Source organism: Ostrinia furnacalis, unplaced genomic scaffold, assembly GCF_004193835.3.
Source record: "Ostrinia furnacalis isolate ACB-3 unplaced genomic scaffold, ASM419383v2 OfSCF1159, whole genome shotgun sequence".
NCBI classification, from domain to species: Eukaryota; Metazoa; Arthropoda; class Insecta; order Lepidoptera; family Crambidae; genus Ostrinia; species Ostrinia furnacalis.
The window spans coordinates 336166-363848 of NW_021131398.1; the positions used below are offsets into that span (position 1 = coordinate 336166).

The 27683-nt window shown below is 40.9% G+C and overlaps 4 protein-coding genes across 4 annotated transcripts; 2 read left to right on the top strand and 2 right to left on the bottom strand.

Annotated features, from left to right (window-relative positions):
* Positions 1-3023: 3023 nt before the first annotated feature.
* Snx16 (sorting nexin 16) lies at positions 3024-4490 on the bottom strand. Its single transcript, XM_028302764.1, has 2 exons — positions 4171-4490; positions 3024-3928 (listed from the first exon to the last, which is right to left on the bottom strand). The coding sequence occupies exon 2, from the start codon at positions 3907-3909 to the stop codon at positions 3061-3063; it is 849 nt and encodes a 282-aa protein (XP_028158565.1). The 5' UTR covers positions 3910-3928; positions 4171-4490; the 3' UTR covers positions 3024-3060.
* A 2660-nt stretch (positions 4491-7150) lies between these two features.
* On the bottom strand, positions 7151-8176 carry LOC114351502 (WD repeat domain-containing protein 83). Its single transcript, XM_028302747.1, has one exon. It carries the CDS (start codon positions 8080-8082, stop codon positions 7180-7182), a length of 903 nt encoding a protein of 300 aa, XP_028158548.1. The 5' UTR covers positions 8083-8176; the 3' UTR covers positions 7151-7179.
* A 365-nt stretch (positions 8177-8541) lies between these two features.
* Positions 8542-11365, top strand: LOC114351516 (uncharacterized). Its single transcript, XM_028302763.1, has 3 exons — positions 8542-8997; positions 9237-9481; positions 10196-11365. Exons 1-3 carry the CDS (start codon positions 8642-8644, stop codon positions 11224-11226), a joined length of 1632 nt encoding a protein of 543 aa, XP_028158564.1. The 5' UTR covers positions 8542-8641; the 3' UTR covers positions 11227-11365.
* A 2383-nt stretch (positions 11366-13748) lies between these two features.
* Positions 13749-18996, top strand: LOC114351512 (uncharacterized). Its single transcript, XM_028302756.1, has 6 exons — positions 13749-13962; positions 14372-14448; positions 15183-15330; positions 16317-16462; positions 17528-17687; positions 18339-18996. The coding sequence occupies exons 1-6, from the start codon at positions 13941-13943 to the stop codon at positions 18773-18775; spliced, it is 990 nt and encodes a 329-aa protein (XP_028158557.1). The 5' UTR covers positions 13749-13940; the 3' UTR covers positions 18776-18996.
* Positions 18997-27683: the final 8687 nt, after the last annotated feature.

The following is a 27683-nucleotide window of genomic DNA, read 5'->3' on the forward strand; positions in this document are numbered from 1 at the left end:
GCTATATCAAATTCTTCTTGGTTGATCCGAGAAATAAACATGTATCATAAAATAGCTCCTTTATGGTTATGTTGCCCTGGTACTTTATTCGTTGTATGTAGGATGTAGGCCCGGGGTATCGTGGGTCTGAAGTGAAATGTTTATAGGCACTTACACACACACAAATTAAAACTTTTAGGTAGGTTTTGATTTATTTATAACAATTAAATTATTAAGTATTTTACAGTCTACTACTAGTTTTACAGTCGATGGTAGCACAGCACTATTTGTTGGTGGTGCAAGAGGGATTTAAAAATACCCTTTGCACCACCAGTGGTGCAGGCCGGTGGTGCAAAGGGTACAAAAGGTTGTAGACCCGATCGCAATAGCTCGATTTTGGATTATTTTAAGTTGTGCTACTCTTGATCTAGGTGTGCGATAAGACCCAAAATTATAGCAATAGCAAGTTAGTGGTAGTGGGTCATGGACACCGATAAGTAAAGTGCAGACCTTCTGCTGGTTTAAAGACTTAATGAGGGAGACTGCTCGATGGACTGACGACCTCAAGAAGATAGGGAAACGGTCTACATAAGTACTTGTAAAGAATTTGAATAGGTACTATTAGGTTGTAGAGGAGAATAATCAAAAGGCAGTATAATCAGTTAGTCCATATAATAAAATGTGTTCATTACATTTCACACTTAAAATTATTATACGATACACATACTGACAGACAGACAAACATTATAATGTGACAATATTAGCACCCATTGACAATATTTCATCAACTATATTGGAATTTCTACAGTTCTTGTAGCTCAGCTTCCAAGAAAACTAACTTTTATTGGATAGAATCAGATTTGAGCCATGTCAGACACCCGTAACGATTCAGAATATCTGACACAAGGTTTGAAAAGTTAACCAATCTTATTTTGATATTATTTGAGTTAGAATGATGATAATCTGTATAAAAAAACTAAACTCGACTCGAACTTTTTCCTGCCTGTGATTGAATGAATTTCAGTATTTTACCAAATACTGGCTCGAATCTTGTATGATCTTAAGAATTATTTACACAGGCCTTAGTACAACAAATAAACATTATTTTTAGATTCGTTGAACCACGTTTTGCACTAAGTGCGTTACGTTTTATTTTCGCTAATTCCTTGGTCCTAGTTTCATATTTCTAAAGAAATATTTTTTCAAAAATCTTTATCTTTTACGTTCTACTAAATGATTTTCAAAATCTTACTTTAACATTTTACTTATGTAAGTAGCTTTCCTTTACATAAAGCTTTTCTAAGGTGGACTAATTGTCAATATTTATTAGAAAAGTTGCAGGACGCAAAAGTGTACAACTGTACACGAATGTAAATTCATACGCTACGATATCTCGTATACTAGACACTATAACACCCTTGTGTCGGATTCAATTAATTTTATTTCAATAACAACACTTCAAAACAAATACATAAAAAATGGGAAACACACAGAAAAAGAGCAGTACAACTGAAAATTCTCTCTTTTTCCGATATAATCGGAATAACTCAATTTTGGATTATTTTGAGTTGTACCACTCTTCATCTAGGAGTGTGAATTTTGCTGGGAATAAATGCAATGTAAAATAGGGTAGTTGGCACAAATAGACATTATGAACAACCAGAATCTTTCGCTTTCCTTTTATACCTTCAATCCCTAATTTTAAAAACGCGAAAGTAACAGACTGTCAAACTTTCACACCAAAACCACTGAGCCGATTTTGATGAAATTTGGTATAGAGATAGTTGGAGTCCCGGGAAAGGACATAGGATAGTTTTTATCCCGGTTTTTGAAACAGAGACGCGCGCTATAAGTTTTTCTGTGACATGACCAATGATAATATATAAAAACAAAAGCAGATATGTTATAAGCGCTCGCGCTGTGAATACTCAAATACGTCCCAATTGGGACGTCTTGTGTTTAGTCTTCGTGTGGCCTGCGTCGTGCGCAATCGCGTGTACCACACCGTAAGTTCCTGTTCTTACCAAAATAAATAAAAAATGCCATCGTGTGTGTTTCGAAAGTGTACCAATTATGACTCTAAAGTAAACAAAATACAAGGGATCTCTTACCACATGTGATTATGCAAAATTATTTAGTATTTATATTTTCAATTATTTATGCAAACAATCAAGACGCCATGCGCCATGTTCAAGTTAAGAAAGAGAAAGCGATCTTGTTTTGACGTTAGAGCGATAAGGATGCGTGCGCTGCGGACATAGATTAGTTAGTGCAGAATCGTTAAAACTATAGCTATCTCTTTCATTTGCGTGCTATTTCGTATCTTTTGTTTCACTTATCAGTTACATTTGTCAATGTGTGCAATTTGGAATAGCTCGGCACGGATTCAAATCGTAATTTCTATGAACGTAACATATCTATAGTTCTTTAATATCATTGGACATGACACAAAAAAATTTTCACACAGGCGAAAAGCTAGTATAACAATAACTCAACCTTGTAGGTGGTACTTATACAGCATAATATTATACCCATTTGTGCCAATCCTGCTATAACAACTGATACTAAAGCCTTGATCACACGTACCAAGCAAATAGGCGAGACAGTGCTCTCGGCCGATTACTCGGTGTGTATGAACATTACGCCGAGTCACCGAGTGGTCGGCCGAGCGCTCGAGTATGTGACTCGCTCACCCAACTGTCTCGACCGAGTAAACATTTTACTGTCTCGCCCGTTTACTCGGTACGTGTGATCAAGGCTTAAAAATAGACTAACCTAACGATTCTAAAAATGCATCTAGTTGCCATATAATGAACTACGACAAAAATGCTATATTATCAATTAATCAATACTTATAGAAAACACGTTAAATATAATACATTTCATATCACAAAAGTTGAACATATTTCTTATGTACCATTTAATTAAATAACCATATAATGGGAACACTTTGTATAATTATTGAGTCATGTTCAGTACAGACGTTTATATTTTTTCCGTATTAAAATTATGATTTTAAAATTATCGATTATTTTGTACTGTATTGACTTTGAAAGGCCACATTTTTGATTGCAGCAAACTCTACATCGCGTTTGAGTTATTATTTGTACTACATTGGGAACAACTTTTCGATTGAGCTTCTAACTGCGCTACTCGCTTTTGTAAATGCATAATCGTAGCGTCCTTTTGCTTCAGTTGCATTTTCAATGTTGATATTGAGTCCTCCAAAGCACCGTACACGGCTTGCACTTCTGGCTGATAACTAAACACTTGCGGAGGCTCGTCTAAGCAGAAAAACTCCCTAACAACAGGGTGATTGGGTAGCTTATTCAGTATCGCGTTGACGAACACTTGTAAACCTCGCACGCGGTCTTCAAGAAAGACAGGATCAAAATTATCTCTAAACCAACGTTTTCCAGGCAGAGGCAACAGTATATTAGGCAATTCAGCCTTTATCCGTGAATATAATCGCACGAAATCTGTGTACCGACGAAAAACCAGCCAAGACTGGTCTCTTTTGTCGTCTTCTACTTTTAATTTGTAGATTGTGAACCGTGCCCGCTCTTCCATTACTTCGTAGCCAACGATAGGCACTTGTAACGATTCAAACTTCTTTATTCCCTCGCCGTGAAGACTTAAATCGACTGTACTCACACTGTTGTGTACTCGATTCAAGTTGCGATCCATTCGGTAAGCTTCGTGTATATTGCCCATGCTTTTGTGGTGGCTTCTTTGCTGAACTCGTCGTGGTTCTAATTCGTTGTCCGATGCAGTTTCAGAGTACCGTGTTTTATAGAAGTTGTTGAACTTGGACACTGTATTATGCGTGATATCTTCACTGGACGTGGACGACACTTCGTTGTTCATATTGTCTCTACGCTGCATGCGAGTACTAGCTCCGCTTGTCTGTGGGTTTTGAATCACTTCCATTTTGTACTAAATTTGTCAGCTGTAAAAAGAAAGACAATCAATAAATATGTACTAAGAATGCTATCTTTGTTTTATAGACCAAACTGGATAATTGTATGTAGAATTGACTAAAAAGATATTATACAGCAACAAATATGATTTTAAACTAAAATTTAACTCGGAGTACGCGAGTATTCCTTGGGCAAATTTATGAGTACACAATAAAGGGGACCTTCAAGTCTAATTAAGTTGACATTGCAACAATTACGGGACGAATCTTACCTGTATAGGCTTAAAATAGATATCGTACAATCCTTTGTGAGTGCAACTACGCGTTCAACGCATTGTAAGCTGTAGAACACCGTTCGAACACAACAATCGCACCATAACAAAATATGGTGTACTCAAAAAGTACTTCTTCGTCTCTCAAATCACAACTTTTAGATGTTATAGTATAGTTTTAGCACCAAAGAAGGCAGTGAAGTGTATTAGTTTAGTTAAAATTAGCTACGGTTACCGATAAATATGTGAAAACATTAAAATTTGGTAGAGAAACGACGTTGACGAAATTATTTTTTGACACTGATGATTTGACATTTGAGCAAGAGGGAAAAAATTGAAAAAAAACATGCATTTGTTTTGTAACTCTAAGCACAAGTAACGCCATCTATTGAATTGAACTGTAGGCTGGTGTAAACTGTATTAAAATTTTTGCACTGAAAAATGCATATTAAATATGAGAAAAAATGCATTCCCGATGTTTTCAATCTGAGGCGACGATGTTGAGTACATAATTATTCAGAACTAGCTGACCCGGCGAACTTCGTACCGCCTTAGCGTAGAGATTTTCTTAATATTTTTTTCCGTAAGAACCATCCTTGGACTTCCACAAACATTTAAAAAAAGGAATTATCGAAATCGGTTCAGCCGTTCACACGTGATGCCGTGACAACGCGAAACGGGTTTCATTTTTATATATATAGATCTGCATGAGCCACGCGTAGCAAAAGTTGATAAGACGATCAACACAAGCAAAGATTTGTATCTGTGCTTGTCGCGCTGACGTGATTAAGGTCTTGCGTATTCTGTTTGGCTTAAGTGGAACATGTTGAAAACAAGTTCAGTTCACCTAGAATCATAGCTGGGCATTAACTCGTTAATCCGTTAATCGTTAATTAACGAAGTTAACATTTCTATTAACGGATTAACTTTTAAGTTAACTTTAAAAATTGTTAACGGACTCGTTAACTTCCGTTACATTATCCTAAGTCCGTTAATCGTTAATCCAGTACCTATTATTTACCAAAAAGATACAGCAGGCACGCTGAAAACGCTAGAAAAACGCGTTCTGACAAGTAAGTTCGGGCTTCCAGAACTACCAGAACCCAAAACAACAGTTTTTGTAACTATGACACTGTGTGGGACAACTCTTGCAACTGAATTTAAGACCAGTTTTCCTCAACCGATTGAGCTGTTTGGTATACTTATGTAAGAACGATGACAATGCAATGTTATGGTACCATTGAGCTGGTCTGATGATGGAGTCATGAGGTGGCCATAGGAACTCCTAAGGCCTCAGCCTTGAACTTAGCGGGCAGCGGGGCGGCGGCGGCGGCGGCGCGGGAGCGGGGCGGGCAACGCAGACCCGTTCTCGAAACCAGCGGGCAGCTCGCGCGGCGCTTTAGCGGCGAAGTGTTGTGTTCGGGGTTGTGTTGTCGAGATATTTGTTTTTATTCGCGAACGAAATGTCTGAACAACGGCGACAATTTTATTTCGATTCAAATTTATTCCTTACGCTCGATTTACTGTGGGCAAAAGAAGGAGTGCGCTGCCCGCTCGTTGCCCGCTCCCTCGCCGCTGCCCGCTCGTTGCCCGCTCCGGCGCCGCTGCCGCGCCGCTGTTTTCAAGAACCGGTCTATTTGATTTTACGCATAAGATCCTGCCGCTCCCGCCCCGCCGCCGCTCCCGCGCCGCTGCCCGCTAAGTTCGAGGCTGAGGCCTAAATGAAACGGCGGCATCGCATCGAATTTGGGTTCGTTGGATTTGTCTTTTCGAGCACTTTAGTACTAGATGATGTCCAGGGTCCTGATGATGGAGTCGGGAGGTGGCCATAGGAATTCCTAAACGAAACGGTCGAAACTTATCGTGTTTGGATTTGCTGGATTTGTCTTTTCGAGCACTTTGGTGCCAAATTGTATTGTAATTGAACGAAGGCTCTGAGATTGAGATACTACTAAAAAGTGTAAAATAAAATAATAATAATTAAAAAACTTTTTTTAAAACACTTATTCTGAAATGCAGTTGTACTAAAACGAAAAAAATAATTGTACATGCTAGGTTCAAATAATTTCGAAAGCTTCTAGCGCAAACATAAAAGAGGAATAAATTCCATGCGCGATAGGTACAAGCTTTCGAAATTATTTGAACCTTGCATACAATTATTTTTTTCGTTTTATTATTATGTGTTAACGGATTAACGATTAACGTTAACTTGCGTTAAATCTTGCGAAATGTAACGTTTTAACGTTTAACGAAGTTAATTTTTTTATTAACGGTTTAACGATTAACGAAGTTAACTATTTGATTAACGGTGCCCAGCTATGCCTAGAATAGTTGCAAAATGAGAGTTATTCTGTCGAAAGATGGTCGAAAACCTTTTTTTTCTTTTATTAGTATTATTCTGTCTAATGGCTTCAATGTGCCACTTGTCTAGTCAAACAGAAAACTATATAGGATAGCGATTCCAATATTTGAGTACGAGTCCAGTGGGTCTAGAGACAAAGTGCAAATTATAATCGCAAACCAGTCGAAAAGTGGTCGAAAACTCCATACAAATGGAGTTTTGACGGATTCGATTTTCGATTCGATCAAAAAGTGCGTTTTGTCTAGGGGGGCTGGAAATTAGATATCATTTGAAAATGTTGAGTATAAGTTCAGAAAAATAGATGGCGTTTCTAAAAATTTTGTGTGTATTTAGAAAACTAGATGGCATTTGAAAATGTTAAGTGTGAGTTCAGAAAACAAGATGGCGCTTCAAAACCAAACGTTGCTGGTTGCATGCATAATTAAATTTTTCCTTAAAAAATATTAACCAAAATAATAATTATTATTTTTATTTGGCAAAAGTTTGCCCATTTAAAAAGTAATTTTAAAAACAATAATACCTACCTACTTGAGTTCCTATTCTCTCTTCTGTTACAGTTTTAAGCAAATAAAGCCAGTCTCACTAGGAAATAAAAAGGAAAGGAATAAAAACTAGAAATATAAATCATTATTTTATTAATATAATTGTTATTCTTCTTCAGTTTTCACTCCCCATAACTTGATCTCGTCTTCGCTAGCTGTCAACAAATAATTATCTGTGGGGTGATGGCTCAATGAGACCACCGGTTTGTTTCTAGTATGCACTAATTTATTCGTACAGTTACTGCTTATTAGATCCCAGAAAAACACCTCTCCTGTAGCGGACCCCGATATAATATGTGTGTCTTTTTCACTCACAGCGTTCTCTAACATGTAATCCTTACACTCATGACCTGTAAATGTGTTTAGCAACTCCCCAGAGTCTTTATCAAACAGTTTTATACTGCCGTCTGCACAACTGAGTACGTAGCACTGCCCATCATGTGTCATGCTGCCGTACGTTACAATATGTCCTATATAATCAGATATCATCTTACCAACGCGTATATCGTACAACCGGACGTGACAATCCACTGAGCAAGTCAATATTTCATGGTCTGTAACTTTTATTGAAGTTATAGTGTCCTTTGCGTCTTTCAAAACCTGCACAGGCTCTTGCCGTCTGCTGATCACGTCCCAGAAAGCAACGGTATTATCAACAGACCCAGATATAGCCATGCTGGACTCTTCGTTATAAGTAACACAGGTTACAGAGCTGGCATGACCTCGGTATCGCCTCACCGGTTGCCCTGTGGTGACGTCCCAAAGAATTACAGATTTATCTACACTACACGACACAATCTGGCTACTGTCACAAGATCCAGCAGCGTCCAACACCTCATTCGCGTGACCTCCGTAAGTTTTCAGCAGAAGTTGTCGCTGCGGATTCCATAGTTTTATTTTCTTATCTGCACCGCAAGTGAGGCAATAAGTGCCGTCTACGTTGAACCGCACTGCTCGCACTACTTGCTGCTTGCATTGTAATGTAACAATTGTGGCAAGCTCGGTCATTTTTCATCTTAAATCGCAATTACCAATTTATAACCTATAAATAAATAAACAAACAACAAACAAAACGAAACCGACTGAAGCTGAAGCTGCTGACTGAACTGTCAGTCAACCAACCACAGTGTTATAAAATGATGGTTACTAACAACGCCATCTAGATTTTCGAGCTAGAACTAGAAATTATTTTTGTCTATCAGTAAAAATTATCAAAATTACTATTTGGTCTAAATAATCAGTAAAAAATATCAAAACCAACTAAAAGCAGTTTCTAGATCGTGAATCTCTTAAGCTTTCACATATTTAAAAACAATTATTGATAAATCATTTTGTCCGCCATTGATACTGTTCAGGAATTGTAGATGGCAGCACTGTAGAAAAAAACTGGGTGTGTTCCGTTAAAGTACTGCGAACACCGATAAAGTTAATGGAACACACCACCCTCTCTATAGCAAAAAAAAAAAGGTGTCAAAATTCGTTGACTGATGGATGCTGCCTGCGTTCATCTTTCTGTCATAAAATTCGCCGGAATTTCTGCGCGTAAAACTACAAATTACCCAAAATTATGGGCGCAAAGGATTCAGTGAAATTCAAAGTTAAACGTTCATATCAATGCGACAGTTGTGAAAAGAAATTCGCGAACTTTAGAGCGATGAAGGTCCATGTTAACAGAACTCATAATTTAAGGTCTAGAGCTAGTAATAAACAGCAACTGACCTCGCTTTTGGGGAAATCTGTGAAGACTTTAGACAGTGGGAAGGGAAGTTCGAAGCTAAGCGATGTGGTGGACCTTGCCAAGGTGTCCCATGTGCGTAAGATTCAGTACGAATGCCCGCAATGCAAGGAACGGTTTGCTGTATACTTTTCCGCATTCAGACACATTCAGAAGTATCATTGTGTCAACAGTAAAGGGAGAAAAGTGTAAGTTTTAGATATAAGCTGCTCATTTAAGACCTGCCAGTGAACAAATTCAAACAGCTGTGTATTATTTTATAAATGTTTTTCAATTGATTTTATATGGCAATAGGCAGTTTAACAAATCGGAGAACTTAAACTTGTCTTTTAGTAATAAAATTAAATGGTGTGTCTACATGACTTTTTTAGAATTTTAGAAAATGATCAAGTCATTGTCTAACTAAAGTTTAATTTCACAATTTCAGGGCTCCCAACTCGATAGAAATGATCAAGCCGATCCGCATAGAAGTGTGTATGAAATGTAACGCCAACATACAGATGAACGATCCCCATGAAGTTTGCGCAGAAGTCTCACCACGTGTGAATGTGTTGGCCAACTACATCTGTACGGGATGTAAACAGCAGTTCGGCAGCTTGATGCTGTTTGATATGCACGTATCGGGTCTGCATTGCGATGATGTGGAGACTCTCTTCTTTCCCTCAAGGAACGGTGAGTTGGTATTGGTAGATCTTGGCCAAAACAAACTCTTTTAACCCAGCCATTCTGATGCTAGTATGGCGCGTCACCTAAGAAAGTAGATTATTTTCTTTAAATCGAGGTTAGCAACTATCTAACGATTAGCAGCAACTCGTTAGCAACTTTCAATAATTGTTTCGATGTAAAATATGGGTAGTGACCGTCCATTCTGACGTACACCACAGGTCTGCGTAAAATTCAGATTGTCACACACACATGGAAAAATATGGCCTATATTATTATTATGTTTGTATTATTATTATAAAGAGCTGTGGTTTTCTGAATAAAGAAAAATAAAAATAAAATAAAAATATATTGTTCAGTATATTCATATGATTACAGTCATGAAAAGATAAGTCGTTTTTGCATGAATTAATCGCAACTAATATCACAATTTTTATAATATAACGCAATGACGTCATATGAATAGGTAGCCAGGTCTACAGTTTATTAAGTCTAGGCGTAGACCACCGACTTTTGGTTGGCAGATAGTTGGGCCCGATTCTAATTTGTATGAAGAATCGACCGATACCAAATCGGTGTAATGTGCGCACTTTCATACATGCTCATACTGATTAACAGCCCGACAAAACTATCGGCCAATAAAAAGTCTAATCTGCGGATAGGCTAAGTACTTTACTTAAGTTGTTAAATAAAGCATACTACAAAAGAATTTTTCTTTTACAGAATTCAATGCATGGAAAGAAGACGTTGAATCGCAGACAAAAGTCAAGTACTTGCTCCTAGGCAAATCGAGCAATATAAAACAGGTCTACCACTGCACGTGCAAGACGTCAGACAGTGAAGATGATCAAATCATTCACTTCTGTCCATCCAGTATGTGCACCACAGATTTCACAAAGAGCATCCAAGTGCACTTCTACAAAACTCACTTCGGTCACGAATGCGAGTACACAATGCCAGATAAATTCAAGAAGTATTTAAGCAAACAATTGCTTAAAGAACCAGCACCGCTCACAGAGCCGTTTGAATTAAAGAACTTGTACGCTGATTTCAAAACACTCATGGAGTTTATATTGGACGAAGCAAAGAAAGTTGACAAACAAAAGCTGGAAGTTCTGTTCAATAAAGCCCGGGATATGATCGGGTCTTTTTCTACGGAAGAACCAACGAAAACCACCAAGAAGAGCATGACAGATGCACAGATAACTGAAACGCTTGAAACGTTAGACGTTAAAAGGAAAATTAGCACTGACAATGTACAGGTTGAGTCAAAAAAAATCAAACTAGACCTAAATTTGGATGAAGACTCATTGGAAAATGTTGAAGTTAAAAAAAAAACGAAAAGAAAACAAACTTCGCAACCAACTGTCGAAACTAAAACGAAGTTGGTTACAAAGACATCGCCTTGTTCTTCGTTATCTTCGTTCAACGATTCGTACAAAGATTTCGTCGACAAAAACCTTAAAGAGGCCGAAGTTCTCAATAAAAAGGCGAACGATTTCAAAAAATTCATAAAACAAGAAAAGGAAGTTGAGGAACCACCCCAAAAGAAGACTGTGAATAAACCAAATATAGTTAGAAAGAAGAAGAATATTGTCAAAACTAAGATAGGCCAGTTCAAGCCGAGCTTGTCACCAAAAATTAAAAGTGAAGACGAAAGCTCTTCTGAACACATGCCCAGTATAAAGGTTGAATTCGAGTATGAAGTGAGAGAGCAAGAAAATGACTGCAATATACTTGTTTTGAAAATTTGAAATGCCTTGCCATTGACATTTGAAGTGTTAATTTTCCATTTACTTTTTTTTTAAATGACATGATCAATAACCCAAAGGTGAACTGGATGAGAATGCCTTATGGCATTAAGTTCGCCTAATGTTAAAGTTTTGGCATTAAAGTATAAATAAACTACATAAAGGCCCTCGCCCACGGCGACTTTTTGTAGTGATGACGTCGCGCGTTTCCGAACTACTAACGCGCGTTAGTCGCATTTGCAACGCACTACAGAAGCGATGCCAACGCGCTACTAACGCGCGACTGTATCGATGCAAACGCGCGACTGTATCGATCCAAACGCGCGATCGTGACGGACGACATCGGGGAGGGTTACTGAATCGCGTGACAGAAGCGCGATTATGCGATTATGCGCATTGCGACTGTATCGATGCGAACGTGCGACAGAATCGCAACTGCATCGCTTCAAAAAGTCACTGTTGAATTAATATGACCGACTACCCCAACGCATCCTGTTCATCCGTTGTACATGGATTAATATGTAAATAACTCTATGTAAAGTAACTTTAATTTGTTTAGCCTAACTGGTTAATTTAAGCTTGCATCCACCTATCTATCTATATAAATCAGTCTGTCTTCGAAAATAGGCCTCCTCTTCAGCCTTCCACCGACTTCTGTCCCTGTCCACTTGCATCCAGTTTAATCCAGCTTGTTGCCGGATATCATCTGTCCATCTTTTATGCGGAAGACCGCATCCTGACTATATTGGGAACAAATACACAACGTGATCTGTCACTGTGTTGCCTGAGCTGAGCCCCGATTACGGTAATTTTTAACGTCTCCAATCCAGACGCGCTTCAACGATTCTGCGATACGATTGGTCAAAATTGTTTTGACCAATCGTATCGTAACTAACCAAAAAGACGTTAAAAATTACCGTAATCGGGGCTCTGGACTATATTGGGAACAAATACACAATGATCTGTCACTGTGTTGCCTGAGCTGGGAATCAACCCCAGAGCCCCGATTACGGTAATTTTTAACGTCAACAATCCAGACACGCTTCTCGATTCTGCGATACGATTGGTCGTCAACAGCGTACGTCAGCTGTTTTGACCAATCGTATCGTAGAATCAGAAACGCGTCTGGATTGTAGACGTTATAAAAGTTACCGTAATCGGGGCTCAGAATCTTCTCGAAAGACGCTCTTAGCATGTTAGTTTTTTGTTTACTTTATTTTTTTTAATTTAGTTTATTTTAATTAGGAATCATCAGCACTGTTTGATGAATTTTGTAGTAGGCAGGAGATGTGTAAAATATGCCACGAATGTAAATTATGAACATTAAAATACATTGATATTAAAAACACTTTTATTTACAAAACTCAACAGTTTTATCAGTGTGTGAGTTTTGTCAGTCTCATGCCTGTTTTCACCATCAATCCCTATTTTAAGTGACCCCTATGGTATCATAACAGGCATTTTATTTTCATATGGGTCACTTAAAAATTAGGGATTGAGGGTGAAAACGGGCATCAGAGACTCCGAAGTCCGAAACATAGACTTCCACGATTTAAAGGCCTCTTAAAAGAAGTTCTAAGTTGCACATTTTCGATTCGATCTCGTTAAGAAAGGCCTATGCTTGGGTTTCTTTACGCGATAGAATCAGCAATGTGAAGATCCGTAAACGAATTAAAGTCGCTGACATAGACCGACGGATTAGTAAGCTGAAGTGGCAATGGGCAGGGCACATAGGATAGGACAACAAGGTTCTGGAGTGGAGGGTGGAGGCCACGTACCGAAAAAAGCAGCGTGGAACATCCACCCACGAGGCGAACCGACGACCTCATAATAGTAGCAGCACAAATTAACATAATAGGAAAGGAAGTAGTAAGAAGACGCTGGCATATTGCAGGCCGCTACGAACCGGCCGGGCGATGTAGAAATCTTAGGCAGTGGACGGCCTGTGGCTGAAATGATGATGAACAGAATTCGTCTTGTTCGCTACTCGCTAGGATGCTTACCAAAGGGGTAATAATGTTCCCAAATGAAATACCTCACTGTAGCCGGTAGGTATAGGTTTTGGTTTCCGACTATTATTCTGTCTAATGGCTTCAATGGTGCGAATTTCAGCCAGCCAACAGCCATGGCATGGACGCCACAGGGTTAGAATCCCTGCAAAAGCTCAAATCCAAGTCAAAGTGGTCAAATGCAGCCGAGCGGTCGGTGTCTGTCTATCTATGTGGTCAACTTTCTTGTGTGGTAAGTGGTCCTGACCATGACCATATGACACGGCTTTCAAAGGAGCAGCAACAAGCAGCGCAGCGTGTAAATGAATAAAGTACATAGTGATTTTTATTTAAAATCTTAACTTAAAAGCATTCAATTCTATTATTTAGTTTACCTATTTGAAAATATTTTTCATATTTAGGGACTCAATTTTTGAACGATAAAAGAAAAAATAAGTCAGGTTGGTTATGTCAACGTCAGAATTTAAAAAAAAAATCTAACGGACGTTGTGTTTGTTTTTGTGTTGGATGGAATTTTAATTCTGTATTTTCTTGAATTCCTATGCAATATAATTATTCTTTACACTAAAGAATGATACGTTGTTTGTAAAAGTTCGCTCCGGAGTAAAATTAATGTCAGTTTTATACTTTTTCCTGCTGTAAATGAACTTCAAAGTTTACAAGAGTTTGTAGTTTATTATTTTGATATTGTAATACTTACTAGTGAAAATGCAGGCTGCTTCAAAGTCCAGTGAGTATATTTAAAATCTACAACTTATTCCTACATAGTTTTACCTTTTATTTATTGAAAATTGAATGATGAACACTTCAATATTTTTAGTTGGTTGCAAGATCTCTAAGGCTCCATTTCAATACTTTTTTGTTGAGCCAAAGTTGCCCTCTATCTTAATTTAATTATTGTTTATGTATATTCTCTTACTAAGTAACATTAATTGTGCATAAAAGACGAATTCAGTGTCATAAATCTGTTTGTTGAAAAATATAAGCTAGTATTTTTTTCTTTCATAATTTAATAGTAAGCATTTGTCAGTGTGAAATTCAGTTTGTATTAATCAAATCTGTGGAATAGTTTGTGTGAAAGAGTAACAAACATACATAAAAACTTGTGGTTATATTTAAGGATGTGTTTTCTGCTTCAGAGATCGGTGAGCTGCAAGCGATCATGACAAAAATGCCATTCAAAGTATGCTGTGTCTATGCTTTGCCAGAGTTTGGGGTAAGTCATTATTATCACTATTGTGCAGTAAACATAGAATAGGAATGCTATATTGAATTGAATTGAATTGAATTGAAAAAAAAACATTGTCAGACCAGGGTCCATAATCATGTTAGTAACAACTTTGTTGACTGTCCAATTACTTAGTCTTTATATTTATTGAACTATCTTAAAAGAAATATGTATTGTTGAGTTGTTTGTTATATTCCGAAATAAATAAAAAAAAAAACTATAAATTGTTGCCCTAAGTAATGCAGCATGACATCTACATTTCATACAAATGTAAATTTAAAACATTTTATAGTAAAAAGTAATTACATTGTGGAAATCATTGGAGGAGGCCTATGTTCAGCAGTGGACGTCCTATGGCTGAAATGATTATAGTAAAAAATATGCATTTACTAGAAAAATTTATGATAAAAAATCATATAATCATTCTGTTTTAAAAAAAAAAAATTTTACTCCCCATGCAGGCCAGACGGGTTGGGGATGCCTGATGTTCGCATATTTGTTCCTTAGTTGATTACAATATACTTAGGAAGATTGGACTCCCACCATCCAGTGCTATTCTACTTTGCTAGAACCACACCGGTATTATTCATAATGGTCAAATTAAATAAATAAAATGTAAAAGTGCTTTTTTAAAGCCTATTTGCAGAAATAAATGAGTTTTAAATATTTAAAATATTTTTTTATTGGATTTTACAAACTAAAATGACCTGGCATTTTTATAGGTGCGGTGGAGTGAAGTGTCTCGAGCAGTCAGGAACGCCCGGCTGCCTATGACGTCAGCGAGTGTTGCCAGAATCATTTGCAGACACGTCGCGAAGTCGCTTCCTGCTGATGACGTTGAGGACATCATAGCTACGCTGCAGTTAAAGTGTAAGTCTTACTTTAACTTTTAAGGGTGGATTCGACCAAATTCAAACTGTGGTTATTGTGAAATCACAGGTACATAAGTCAGGTCATAAAGTTTTTAAAATAGATCAGCTGTGTCCCGCCGCATGGGCATACAAGAGTAAATATTTATCTCCAAATAAATAGTTAATTTTCACATATGTCCCATACCTGAATCTATCAATCAATATAGTTCCAAAATACTGAACTGTCCTATTCCATGACATTGACAGCGAGGCGCCACCGTCAATACCGGATCGCTGGTTCCGATTTTTGCCATGTTGGAAACCATATAGTTGAACGATGGTAGCACCCTCTTGTCATTGAGTTTGGTGGGACAGTTCAGCGTGGGTCATCTATACCAGGAGTTATTCTCGGATAAAAGATTAGTCGAATTGGGTCTAAATGATTTAAACTAGACACACACAGTCTGTCAGTAACTAAAGTACGGCCAGCGGTCATTTGGAATAGCAGGGGTTTGACTTTGACATATTTTGGCGGGAGAACGAGACATTACGACAAATACACAAGATGGGAAGAGACAGAATAGATTGTCAGTTCGACAGTCGAATCGACCTTTTGTATCGCTGCTAGTTGGCCGTACTATAGCCAGTAATACTGGGGGCTTAAGCTGAGTTGCACCACCTAACTTTGACCGTAACTATAACGAGCTTCACCCGGAATCCTCAACCACGGAGGAACTGGCTATCTTACCTCTAACTGCCGGAACACAACAATGCTGTTAACATTGTTGTTATGGCGACAGACTTAGGTAAGATGGTGGTAGCTAGCCAGGCGGACTTAGAACAAGCCCTACCAGTCTACCACCAACCAAACCGAACAGAAAAATCTGCCCCCACTGGGAATCGAACCCGGGATCTCTGCGTCTGAAGCAGGTGGTCTTACCACTAGACCACAGAGGCGGTGACAAGAACTAAAACCTTCATGGATTTTTTTGACTGTGTTTTCAGTGGTGGCCACACAGACGCGCACGTGGCACGCGCTGCGCCTGCTGCACAGGGACGGCTTGGAGCCGGCGGCGGTGCTGGCGCGGCGGCTGCCCGGCCGCCTGCGGAGCGCCCTGAGCGAGGGCCGTGCGAGGAACATGCGCGCTGAGGTACTCTCCGCTTCTCCGCTTCCCCTCTCCGCTAATCCGCTTCCTCTCTCCGCTTCTCCGCTTCCCACTTCTCCGCTTCCCCTCCGCTAATCCGCTTTATTCTTCTCCGCTGCCCATCCCTCCGCTTCCCCTCACCCCGGGGATGAAATCCCTTCTTATCCGTTTCCCATATTCTCTCCGTTTCCAATCTCTTATCTCCGCTTCCCCTCCGCTAATCCGTTTCCCATCTCCTCATCCTCGGTGATAGTGGCCACACAGACGCGCACGTGGCACGCGCTGCGTCTGCTACCGGTACCGCTTCCCCTCTCCGCTTCGCCGCTTCCCCTCTCCGCTTATCCGCTTCCCATCTTCTCCGATTTCCGCTTCCCATCTCTTATTCTCCGCTACCCACCTTTTCTTCTCCGCTTCCCATCTTCTCCGCACTCCGATTCCCACCATTTCTTCTCTACTTTCCATCTCTTATCCTCCGCTTACCATCTCTTCTCAGCTTTCCGTCTTCTCCGCTCTCCGCTTCCCGTCTTCTCCGCTCTCCGCTTCCCACCTCTTCTCCGCTTCTTCGTGTTCCAAAAAAATAAAATGAAAACATGTTATATTAATTCTGACTATTATTAAAAGTATACAAAAAGTATGAAAGTAGATATCCGTTAAGCTAGCACCCTTAACACAATACTTTGGGGCTAGATGGCGCTGTATGAAATTGTCCAAAGATATTTATTTATTAACCGCCTCTGTGGTCTAGTGGTAAGACCACCTGCTTCAGACGCAAAGGTCCCGGGTTCGATTCCCAGTGGGGGCAGATTTCTCTGTTCGGTTTGGTTGCTGGTAGGCCTGGCTAGCTACCACAATCTTACCTAAGTCTGTCGCCATAACAACAATGTTAACAGCATTGTTGTGTTCCGTCACTTAGAGGTAAGATAGCCAGTTCCTCCGTGGTTGAGGATTCCGGGTGAAGCTCGCTTCCACCTTCGGCCTGACCATCACTTACCAACAGGTGAGATACAGGCCAAGAGCTTCCTCGTTGTGGATAAAAATAAAAAAATAAATAAAAAATTATTACTGTCATAGGTGCAGACAGCAATGATGGGAGACCTGATATACGTGAGCGTGCGTCTGGTGTCTGCCACGAGGGAAGGCTCCGTACTGTACCTTGCGGTGCCCCCAGGCCAGGACGCGCTGTTGACCAGTAGTCTGTCAGGCACCACGCTCCTCAAGGCCGCAGTGCAAGGTATGTCTACAACTACACTAATATTAATATTTCTATACTACTTAAATTCTCTGTTTTGTCTAATTTTCTGATTAGCTGGAAGAGAGTGCCACATGGCATTAACCTCGCCTGTTGTACCACTGTTTTTATGTGTGCAATAAAGATTTTAAATAAATATTACTAAAGTCCGGTCGCCGAGCAGATAGAATTTCGTCCAATGACCCCAAGCTACCCATCCGTATCGCTCGCGCGTAATTATATTGCTGTTGCGCTCATACACTTACTGCGGCCGCCCGTCGCACAGTCGAGACAGCAATATAATTACGCGCGAGCGATAGGGATGGGTAGCTTGCGGTCATTGGACGAAATTCTATCTGCTCGGCGCTCGGACTTTAGCTGTCCCCGCGACTTCGTACGCGTGAAAATAGTTTGAATAATATTTCCAGTTTTTGCAACATTTTTCTTTACTGCTCCGCCCCTATTGGCTGTGTGTAGCCCGTGACATCAAGGAGCGCTTAAGTGTAGTACTTTGTGACGTCACGCGGAACTTCGACGTATCATAACTTCGTAATTTCTTGTTTGATTGACAAATAAAAAAATATGTGTCCAATATAAATATTTACTAAGTTTGTTTTTAGGTAACCAGCCTGTTATAATTATGAATGTTTCCAGCTTTAGGCTACAAGGAATACCAGAACATGAACCTCCACGGGCACGACATAGATTCCTTACTGCGCATCAGTGACCCCGCCTGGAATGGACCCGCCGACCACTTGTCCGCGCCGCCGGATTACGCGCCCGCTCCAGTCGTCACTCAAAACGGGATCGACTACACGAATAAAACGTACGACGAACGATACGTCGACCAAATCATCGGACCCCAACCTCCGCTGCTAACAGACATCACTATTACCGCAACTAAATCCTTCTTCGACCCATCCAGGTTGAACAAACAAATGAATTTGACGGTGCGGTTGAAAAGTGACGACGTAGCGAAGAGTTTGAAGTCGTGGGTGTCACGCGGCGCCCTGGCCCCAACATCGGATTTCTTCCAGATTTATCACAAAATTAAATCCAACAAAATCATGTACACTCAAGATTCAGACTGATATATCCGAGTTTATTTGGTTTTTAATTAATATTTAGCTTGATTGTGAATTAGCGACCCGCCCCGGCTTCGCACGGATGCTATGCCTATATACATATAAAATTCCCTCTTGAATGACTCTTTCATTGCTGAAACCTGCGTTTTGAGTGATTTTGTCCCATAATGTACCTACTAATGTGAAATAAAATATATTGAAAAAATTATATTCATTAAAAATTCCTATCATTTTTGTTTTATTTCTTAGCAGTGGCAGAATTGATCAAAATAAGTAGGTATGCACACCAAAAGTACACCGTGACTTTTTAATTATCCGAGAAAACTAAAATTTGCGTTTATAAAAATATGTACATATCATTAAGTAACACACAAATATTATAGCGTTGATACAAAAATATCGTTTTATAGGACTTCAAATAAATCCTGTTAATGTACCAAAAACATGTAAACCATCTTCGTAGTACGAGGGGCGGCTGAAAAGTTTTGAGCCTAGGGTATTAAAAATGCCGATAGAAAAGTATAAAAAATATATTTTCCTATTTAGTCTCCCTCTACTACAACGGACTTCTTACATTTGTGAAAAAGAGCTTTTAACCCACTGAAAAAAAAATCGCAATCTTTGCCTTCGAAATGAGCCTTTAACGCCGCCTTCATTTCTTTGTCACTCAAAAATCTTCGTTCCTGAAGGTATTTTTTCCAATTTGAGAATTAGACAAAATAACTAGGGATTCGGACTAAACTGTTATAGTGGGTGATTAATTTCTTGAAATCCAACTTTACCCGGGACAAGCCATGTAACATGCGCGATGTGCGCGGGCGAATTGTCTTGCAATAACAGAGCCCCGATTACGGTAACTTTTAACGTTTCCAATCCAGACGCGCTTCATCGATTCTGAGATTGGTCAGCGTAATTATCAAAACAGCGTACGTCAGATGTTTTGATCAATCGTATCGCAGAATCGATGAAACGCGCAGTAGCGGCGCAAGGGGGGGGCGGTGGGGGCGGTCCGCCCCGGGTGCCAAGCATCAGGGGGTGACACAAGTCGCGCAGATTAGTACTCACTGACGCATATCTGCATGGCAAGTCTGCGGTTTATGTCATGATACGGGGGGAGGGGGTGCGATTGTCTTTCAATTAGAGATTGCAAAATCCGGATTTTTCTTAAATCCGGTTTTCCGGATTTGTGTTACGTACAAATCCGGATTATCCGGATTTTTCGAATATTGGGTAATTTTTTTAAACCATCAATTTAATTAAAATAAAACGTAGTTTTTTTCAAAAAGATGTAAGTATTTGAAAAAAAGCGTTTTATTTTATTATCGCGCATGGAATTTATTCCTCTTTTTTTCGGTTTGCGCTACAAGCTTTCGAAATTATTTGAACTTTGCATTATTTTTTTCGTTTTAGTACAACTGCATTTCAGAATAAAAACTTGCTTGTACCTATAAAATATTTTTTTTATTCTTCTTCTTGTCGTGTCGACAACAAACCTACACAGCGTCAGCCCAAAACTCCGCCACAAGAGTGGCGCTGTCAGTAGCCTTAATTAAATCTTCCTGCTTGCAGTTGTTTGGGCACGCAGGGCACGACATCATGTGCTTCGTCGACTGGGGAACAAAACGACACTTGCACTCCAAGTTTGATCCATCCAAGAATCCCCACCTGACACCTGAACAGATTGTCCTTACTACGGCAGACCTGTCCGAAGTCTATAAAGATTTCCAGGTAGGCCAGGGGAGCTAATTTTTTTATTATAATTTTATTTTACACTTTTAAGTTGTATTTCAATCTCAGGGCCTTGGTCATTATTTACGGCCAAAGTGCTCGGGAAGACGAATCCAACGAACTCAAACTCTATAAGTTTCTGCCGTTTCGGTTAAGAGTTCCTATGGCCACCTCCTGACTTCATCATCAGGACCCTGAACATCATCTAGCACTTAAGTGCTTGAAAAGACAAATCCAACAAACTCAAATTCGATGAGTTTCCACCGTTTCGTTTAGGAGTTCCTATGGCCACCTCCCGAATCCATCATCAGGACCCTGGGCNGGAGTTGTCCCAAAATGTATGGAGCCTAGGCCCACAACCTGTACACCTACCAAAAAGAAGGGCTTTTAAATGTACAGCAGTTTCTTATTATTCAATTTCTTTTAAATGGCTTAGTTTATTCGCTTAAAACAAAAGATTGTTAAGAAAATAGTAATACTCAACCACAAAAACCATCATGGTGGACGAATGTCATTTTGTTGACATCTGTCACTTTTGACATTAAGTCGTATAGTTCCAAAATACTGGACTGTCCTGTCGATGACATTGACAGTGGGGCGCCACCGTCAATACCGGATCGCTGGTTCAGATTTTTGCCATGTTGGAAACCATATAGTTGAACGATGGTAGCGCCCCCCTGTCATTGAGTTTGGCGGGACAGTTCAGCGTGGGTCATCTATATCTTGATGGAGAGTGACAGATGAAATCTAACAGCGACTGACGTTTAGTTAGTCTATGGTTCATCTTTTTTTTTTATCTGACGCCATACGCCATCTTGTGTATGCATTTGAGAATGATAATTCATGAATAGTTTTTGATTTTGAGCGGCTAAATTATATGCTAGATATAGTTATTTATATTTTTCCCTTCATCAGTAGATTTTTCTTGATTTTTGATATGGCGTACAACCTCTGGGCCGAAATTGGGACAACTCCTTTCAGGGCGGTGGGGGCGGTCCGCCCCGGGTGCCAAGCATCAGGGGGTGACAAAAGTCGCGCAGATTTTTAGATTAGTACTCACTGGCACATCTGCATGGCAAATCTGCGGTCTATGTCATGATACGGGGGGGATTGTCTATCAATCTTCGAATCGGTAGGTAACCCCAAAATCCTGGGGGGTACCAGGGGGTGCCTTAGGACTTGTGGGGGGGGGGAGGGGTGATCGCCCCGGGTGCCAACCCATGCTACGCCGCCACTGGAAACGCGTCTGGATTGGAGACGTTAAAAATTACCGTAATCGGGGCTCTGGTTTCCTTTCGCCAGTTTGCCTCTCAATATTTCAACAACCACTTGACGCACTCTTATCAACAGTACAGTATAATAATCTCCGTTTATTGTATTTTTTGAAATAGGTAGTCAATGAATAAAATTCCTCCACAATCCCAAAAATAGTTTCTATGAGCTTGGGTGTCGATCGCTCCACTTTGGATTTCCGCGGCGGCGTTTTCCCTTTTAAATCCATTGCATTGACTCTTATTTTGACTCTACATCGGTACTGCCGGATCTATTACTTATCAATAGTGACAAATTGAGAAAAATTGTTAGGATTATGGCCAAAGATGTCAAAAAACTCCTGCGAAGTTGTGACTCGACGCTGGTTGTCGAGCGGCGTGAGCATTTTTGGCACCCATCGCGCGCACCCCTATTTCATGTGCAAATTAGTATGAAAAATATCGCCAATACGTTCCTTGCTAATGCCTATGGCTTCAGCTATCTGTCACAGCTCAATTCGCTGATCTCTAAAGCAAGATTCATTAAATTTTCATTATTTTATTCGTTAATGGCTTGATTATTTTATTCGTTAATTGTCGGCCGTTTGGTGTAGTGGTTCGAAACGGACTACTATTCCGGAGGCAGCGGGTTCGATTCCCGCACAGTACAAACATTTGTGTGCATGAACATATTTGTTTGTATTGGACTGGGTGTTTTCTATGTATAATATGTAGGTATTTACAAAAAAAAAGTATTTAAGTATGTTTATATCCGTTGTCTAGTACCCATAGTACAAGCTTTGCTTAGTTTGGGACTAGAAGCGCAGTGTGCAGGGCCGGATTAACCTTCTCGGGGCCCCTAGGCACAGCTCGTTTTGGGCCCCCCTTTTTTTGTCGCGGAGGAAATGCTTTGCGCACCGTCACCACTGCCGGGGGACACCCACCACCACCCATGGCCATGCCAACCTTGCGGTTATAACTGGCCGAATCGCGGGAGATGCGCGCGGAACTGCGTCTGCCGTAGCAGGTTGCACTCTGCCGCGCGCAACGCTTGACTCCCTACAAATTCTTTGATCTATTTCCTTGTTCCTATGCGCTACTCTCCCCGTTCTGGGGCTGCGACTATCACAACAACGGGTGGCACCCTATAGCGCCGAACTGTTCGGTGCTGTCCTCCTCGCATGCCACTTGTACGCAAACGCCTTGAGCCGTTTGAAGTTCGCCTCTGACGCAAGAAGATCGGGGTACCAAGCGGAGCCGTGCGTCTCCAGCACGACTCCCTGCAGNAGCCTGTGCAGACCGCGAGGGTGTGCTGCACCGTGTCATCCGCCGCGCCGCATTTGTGGCACGTACGGGGATTCCTGTCGCCCGATTCTATGCAGGTACGAACCGAAGCAGCCATGCCCGGTCAGCACCTGCGCCAGACGGGACGTGAGGAACCCGTGCGGTCTTACCGTCCAGAACAGGACCAATTGCGGCCAAACTGCGCGCGAGTCATGTCTTCGTGACGGCGCCGCACAGCTCCGGGGCCGAGCGCTTTCCACGCGCCTTCTGGTCTGCCATCCAGTGATATATGACAGACAGGACCCCAGCTTCTAGCTCCCAAGGAGGAGTACCAGTGAGGACGCACGCCGCAGCGTGCCCTACCGTGCGGTAGGTCCTTGCGACCCTCTGCGCTATGGCCCGCTGGGGTCTGCGCAGAAGGGCAGCATTCTTCCTCTTGTTGAGTGCGTCCGCCCAGACTGGGGCGCCATACAGCGCCATGCTCCTCAGAACGCCGGCATAAAGTCGACGACACCTTGTTTGTGGCCCTCCCAAATTCGGGAGGAGCCAACTCAGTGCGCTGGCTGCCTTGAGGAGGCGTGGCGCTAGCCCGTTGAAGTGCGGGCTAAAATGCCACCTCCCGTCAAGCGTGAGGCCCAGATATTTCATTTGGCCTTTGACGTCAATCCTAACGTCCTCAACGCGTCGGGAGGGTCGTGCTGGCCCCGAAAAGAAGAGGGCCTCAGTCTACTCCAGCGCGACTTTCAGGCCGAGGCGTCGTATTCTGCGAGCGACTAATGTGCCGCCCGCCGACACCAGCCGAGCCGCGGCCCCAAATGTCTTCTTCGGGCAGTGACCAGAGTGTCATCCGCATAGCATATGACACTCATGCCCGCGAGAAGGACGCCCCGGAGGAGCCAGTTAAAGCCTAGGTTCCACAAGAGTGGACCGAGCACTGAACCTTGCGGAACCCCGCTGGCTACGCCGCGCCGTTTGAGCTGGCCGTCTCTGTTAACATACAGGACTTCGCGGTCACGTAAGTAATCGGCCAGCAGCGCTCAAAGGTACTGAGGCACTCAGTGATGTTGAAGTGCCTAGAGTATGGTGGGATGAGGGATGGTATTGAAAGCGTTGGCTATATCGGATGATACAGCCAACACACCCTCAGCCCTCTCCCTAGCCTCCACAGTGAGGCTTTTTAGCCTCTAAAGGGCGTCAACCGTCGACCTGTCATGTAAACCAAAGCAGTAATGCCAACGTCACGAAAATTAATTAGGTTCCACAATATCGAAATATTATGACGATTGAATGTGTAAACCAAAATAAGACGAAGTTTTGAGGTGGTTTGAGTTTTGTTGCATAAAAATAATCTTTAACTTTTATTTTTCTTTTTTTTATCGGGAGTGCTGGGCCCCTGGTCATAATGGGCCCCTGTCCATAGTGGGCCCCTAGGCACTGGCCTAAAGTGCCTTATGGATAATACGGCACTGGCAGTGTGAAATGTCCAAGGATATAAAAAAAAAAAAAATGATGATGTTTACGAATTAATTACTAAAAGCGTGATGACTCTAATGAAATGAAAATTTGTACATATACTAAGGAGGTTATTGTCAAATTAATTAATTTTTTTTTTTTTTTTTTTATCCACAACGAGGAAGCTCTTGGCCTGTATCTCATGTAATTAAATTTAGCGCAAGTCAATAACAACTAAATAATAAATAAACTTTTCAGCCGCCCCTCGTATTTGTTTAATGAGAGAGAGAGAGAGACGCATGCATTCATTCGAATTCGCGTCATAGTTAGGCTGGGCTGGGTTGCACCATCTTACTTTAACTTTGACAAACGTCAAAAGTCTGTCAAACTCCATACAAAAAGCACCGGTTAACGTCATAGTTACCATTAAAGTTAGGTGGTGCAACCCAGCCTTAATCTTTCCGTACGCCAATATTACACGACCAAATTAGGTGGATTTTGGTTCCGTTAATGTTGGAATGCTATTGATTACTATTTGAATAAGCAGGACTTTTATGGTGCTTATTTTTTACGGAATGTTAGGGACCTCTAAATAAATTTCTCATAAAAAAAAATTTTTATTCGCCAAATTCGATGTAGTATGTTAGTTAATTTTCTCGGGTAATTAAAAATTCACGGTGTATAATCTTTTACTTAAAAATACTTGAGAAAGGATTGAACTGAACTGGGATTTCGCTTTTAAAACAAACGAACTTTAGTTAGTTAAAGAAAAATACCTTTTTACACTACTTTACGTGGCTTCTTTCAGTAGGCTATCCGACATAATAAGCGAGCGATCCGCATAGCTCGACGGTGCCGCAGTGTAAACGTATTGCCGAGTAGAAAATACAAATGAGTAGGTCATCTTCATAGAAACGCACCGAGTGCGGTTTGTATGTGAGCGCGCCAATACGTATGCGGCGCGCACGCATACACTGACAAAATTTTGCGGGGTGTTTGCCACAAGTTTTGCTGCGCGCCCTACATTACGTTTTATGTAGAATTTTCAAGCTTAAAAAATATAAATAGGTAACTTGAAAAAAATGGAACTGTCTAGAGTGCATTACCGCAGCAAAATTTTTATAAATGTTGTGCTTTAGAGTCGAGAGTATAGCAGATAATTAGGCGGGAATTGAACCCACGACCTTCCGCTTGCCGAGCGACTGCTCTTCCAACTGAGCTACTTAGACACTGGATGAACCCGTCGAAAAATCAAGTGTGTTACTGTTACGGCCAGCGCATGCAGCGTTAAAAAAATGTTTTAGCAGGTTGACCAAAAAAATTTTAACCAACAACAAAAAAGAGGTTCTTAATTCATTCTGCTGTACCTATGTTATTTGTTTAGTATTTAGGAGTTACGTCAAAGCAGACTTTCAATTATATTCTTAATTATTTTTCTACTATCTAGTGCACTTTTTTGGAGTGATTTATTTTTTGTTAAATTTTTTGGAATAACATTCACAATTTAAACAAATACCTATTTAATTTAAATATTGTTTATTAAACAATTTTTATAATTATTTTACTAGTTAAACAGATAAGAAAATATAGTCACAAACAATAATATAAAATGTTACATTAATACATTGACGAGAGAAAATAAGAGAGATTCAAAACATACCTACTTAGTAACTTACTCTTAAATTGAGTAAGTCATGAAGGTTTATTACTCAAACAGCACTGTTACTCTTCATTTTAATGGAAAGTCGTAATACATACTATGAATTATGTGTAATAATAATAATACAACACTACTATTACAATGTGTCAAGTTATACACTGCTACCACATGAGTAAAGAAACGGAACAGAGACAAAGCTTCTAAAGAGCTAGCAAAATTTATACCTATTTTGGTAGGGTTGGCACCAGTGTTGGCACTAATCAATTAATTTTTTAATCAATTAATTAATTTGATAAATATAAGGTAACCTAGACTGCCCCCCACGGCCCCGCCCCCCTTCCCTCGCTGAAACTTCTGGTACAAAGTCTTCCGACCTTCTGTAGGAGGATATCAGTCCTGTTCCCCTACCATTCTAGCGCCTACTCTAACCAACCAGCACCATCCAAAATCTCTCATCGCCCCCTTTGTCCCCCCCCCCCCCCTCCCCCCTCCNTAAATCTGCAACCCCACCTTCCAACCACCTGCCCCCCCCTAGCCTCCCCTCCTGAAACTTCTGGTATGAAGTCTCCTACGCCTCCCCAACTGAAAATCATCTAAATCTGCAACCCCACCTTCCAACCACCTGCCCCCCTAGCCCCCCTCCTGAAACTTCAGGTATGAAGTCTCCTACACCTCCCCAACTTGAAAAAACCCCTAAATTTGCAACCCCACCTTCTTCCTACCAGACCCCCCTAGCCTCCCCTCCTGAAACCTCTGGTATGAAGTCTCCTACACCTCCCCATCTTGAAAACTATCCTAAATTTGCAACCCCACACTTCAATGGCTAGCCCCCCCTTAGCCCTCCCCCCCTGAAACTTCTGGTACGAAGTATCCTTCACCTTCAAAACAAAACACGCACGACGTTCGAGCGTCGCGTCGCGTCACGCCTGCACGCCCTGAGATTGACCACTGGCTGATCTAGTTTGAAGCGGTTTCGGCTCATACGTGACAAGCGGCCAGAGCCCCGATTACGGTAATTTTTAACGTCTCCAATCCAGACACGCTTCTCGATTCTGCGATACGATTGGTCGTTCATCAGCGTACGTCAGCTGTTTTGACCAATCGTATCGCAGTATCGATGAAGCGCGTCTGGATTGTAGACGTTAAAAGTTACCGTAATCGGGGCTCTGTGGTCACGCACACACACACGTTGCTCTTGTAGTGATGTACCTATCACAGCGCATTCGTATGTAGCTTTGTCTCTGTTCCTTTTCTTTACTCATGTGCTGCTACTATTGGAAAAAAAAATTGGGTCTTTTGGCGGAAAATAGCGCTAGCTAGTAAAATAGTGTCCTTGCGGTAAGTGCTGTCACTGTCAAAAAATGTATGGAAAACGTCACTTTTGAAGTTCAGCAAACGTGTCCTAGCCAAAAACAATGCTAATGTTTTCGTTTTGGTAGCAAATTTTAACAATGCTAACTATCGGTTAAACGCAGCCAAAACTTTAGCACACAATTCTGTGCTTTATCATGTTTTCGGCTAGGACACGTTTGCTAAACTT

Bases quoted from the DNA above. Each gene is read 5' to 3' on its own strand.
- Snx16 (XM_028302764.1), bottom strand. From the start codon at position 3,909: ATGGAAGTGATTCAAAACCCACAGACAAGCGGAGCTAGTACTCGCATG.
- LOC114351502 (XM_028302747.1), bottom strand. From the start codon at position 8,082: ATGACCGAGCTTGCCACAATTGTTACATTACAATGCAAGCAGCAAGTA.
- LOC114351516 (XM_028302763.1), top strand. From the start codon at position 8,642: ATGGGCGCAAAGGATTCAGTGAAATTCAAAGTTAAACGTTCATATCAA. The intron at 8,998-9,236 runs GTAAGTTTTAGA...TCACAATTTCAG, and splicing joins AACAGTAAAGGGAGAAAAGT to GGCTCCCAACTCGATAGAAA. The intron at 9,482-10,195 runs GTGAGTTGGTAT...TTTCTTTTACAG, and splicing joins CTTCTTTCCCTCAAGGAACG to AATTCAATGCATGGAAAGAA.
- LOC114351512 (XM_028302756.1), top strand. From the start codon at position 13,941: ATGCAGGCTGCTTCAAAGTCCA. The intron at 13,963-14,371 runs GTGAGTATATTT...TTTCTGCTTCAG, and splicing joins GCAGGCTGCTTCAAAGTCCA to AGATCGGTGAGCTGCAAGCG. The intron at 14,449-15,182 runs GTAAGTCATTAT...GCATTTTTATAG, and splicing joins ATGCTTTGCCAGAGTTTGGG to GTGCGGTGGAGTGAAGTGTC.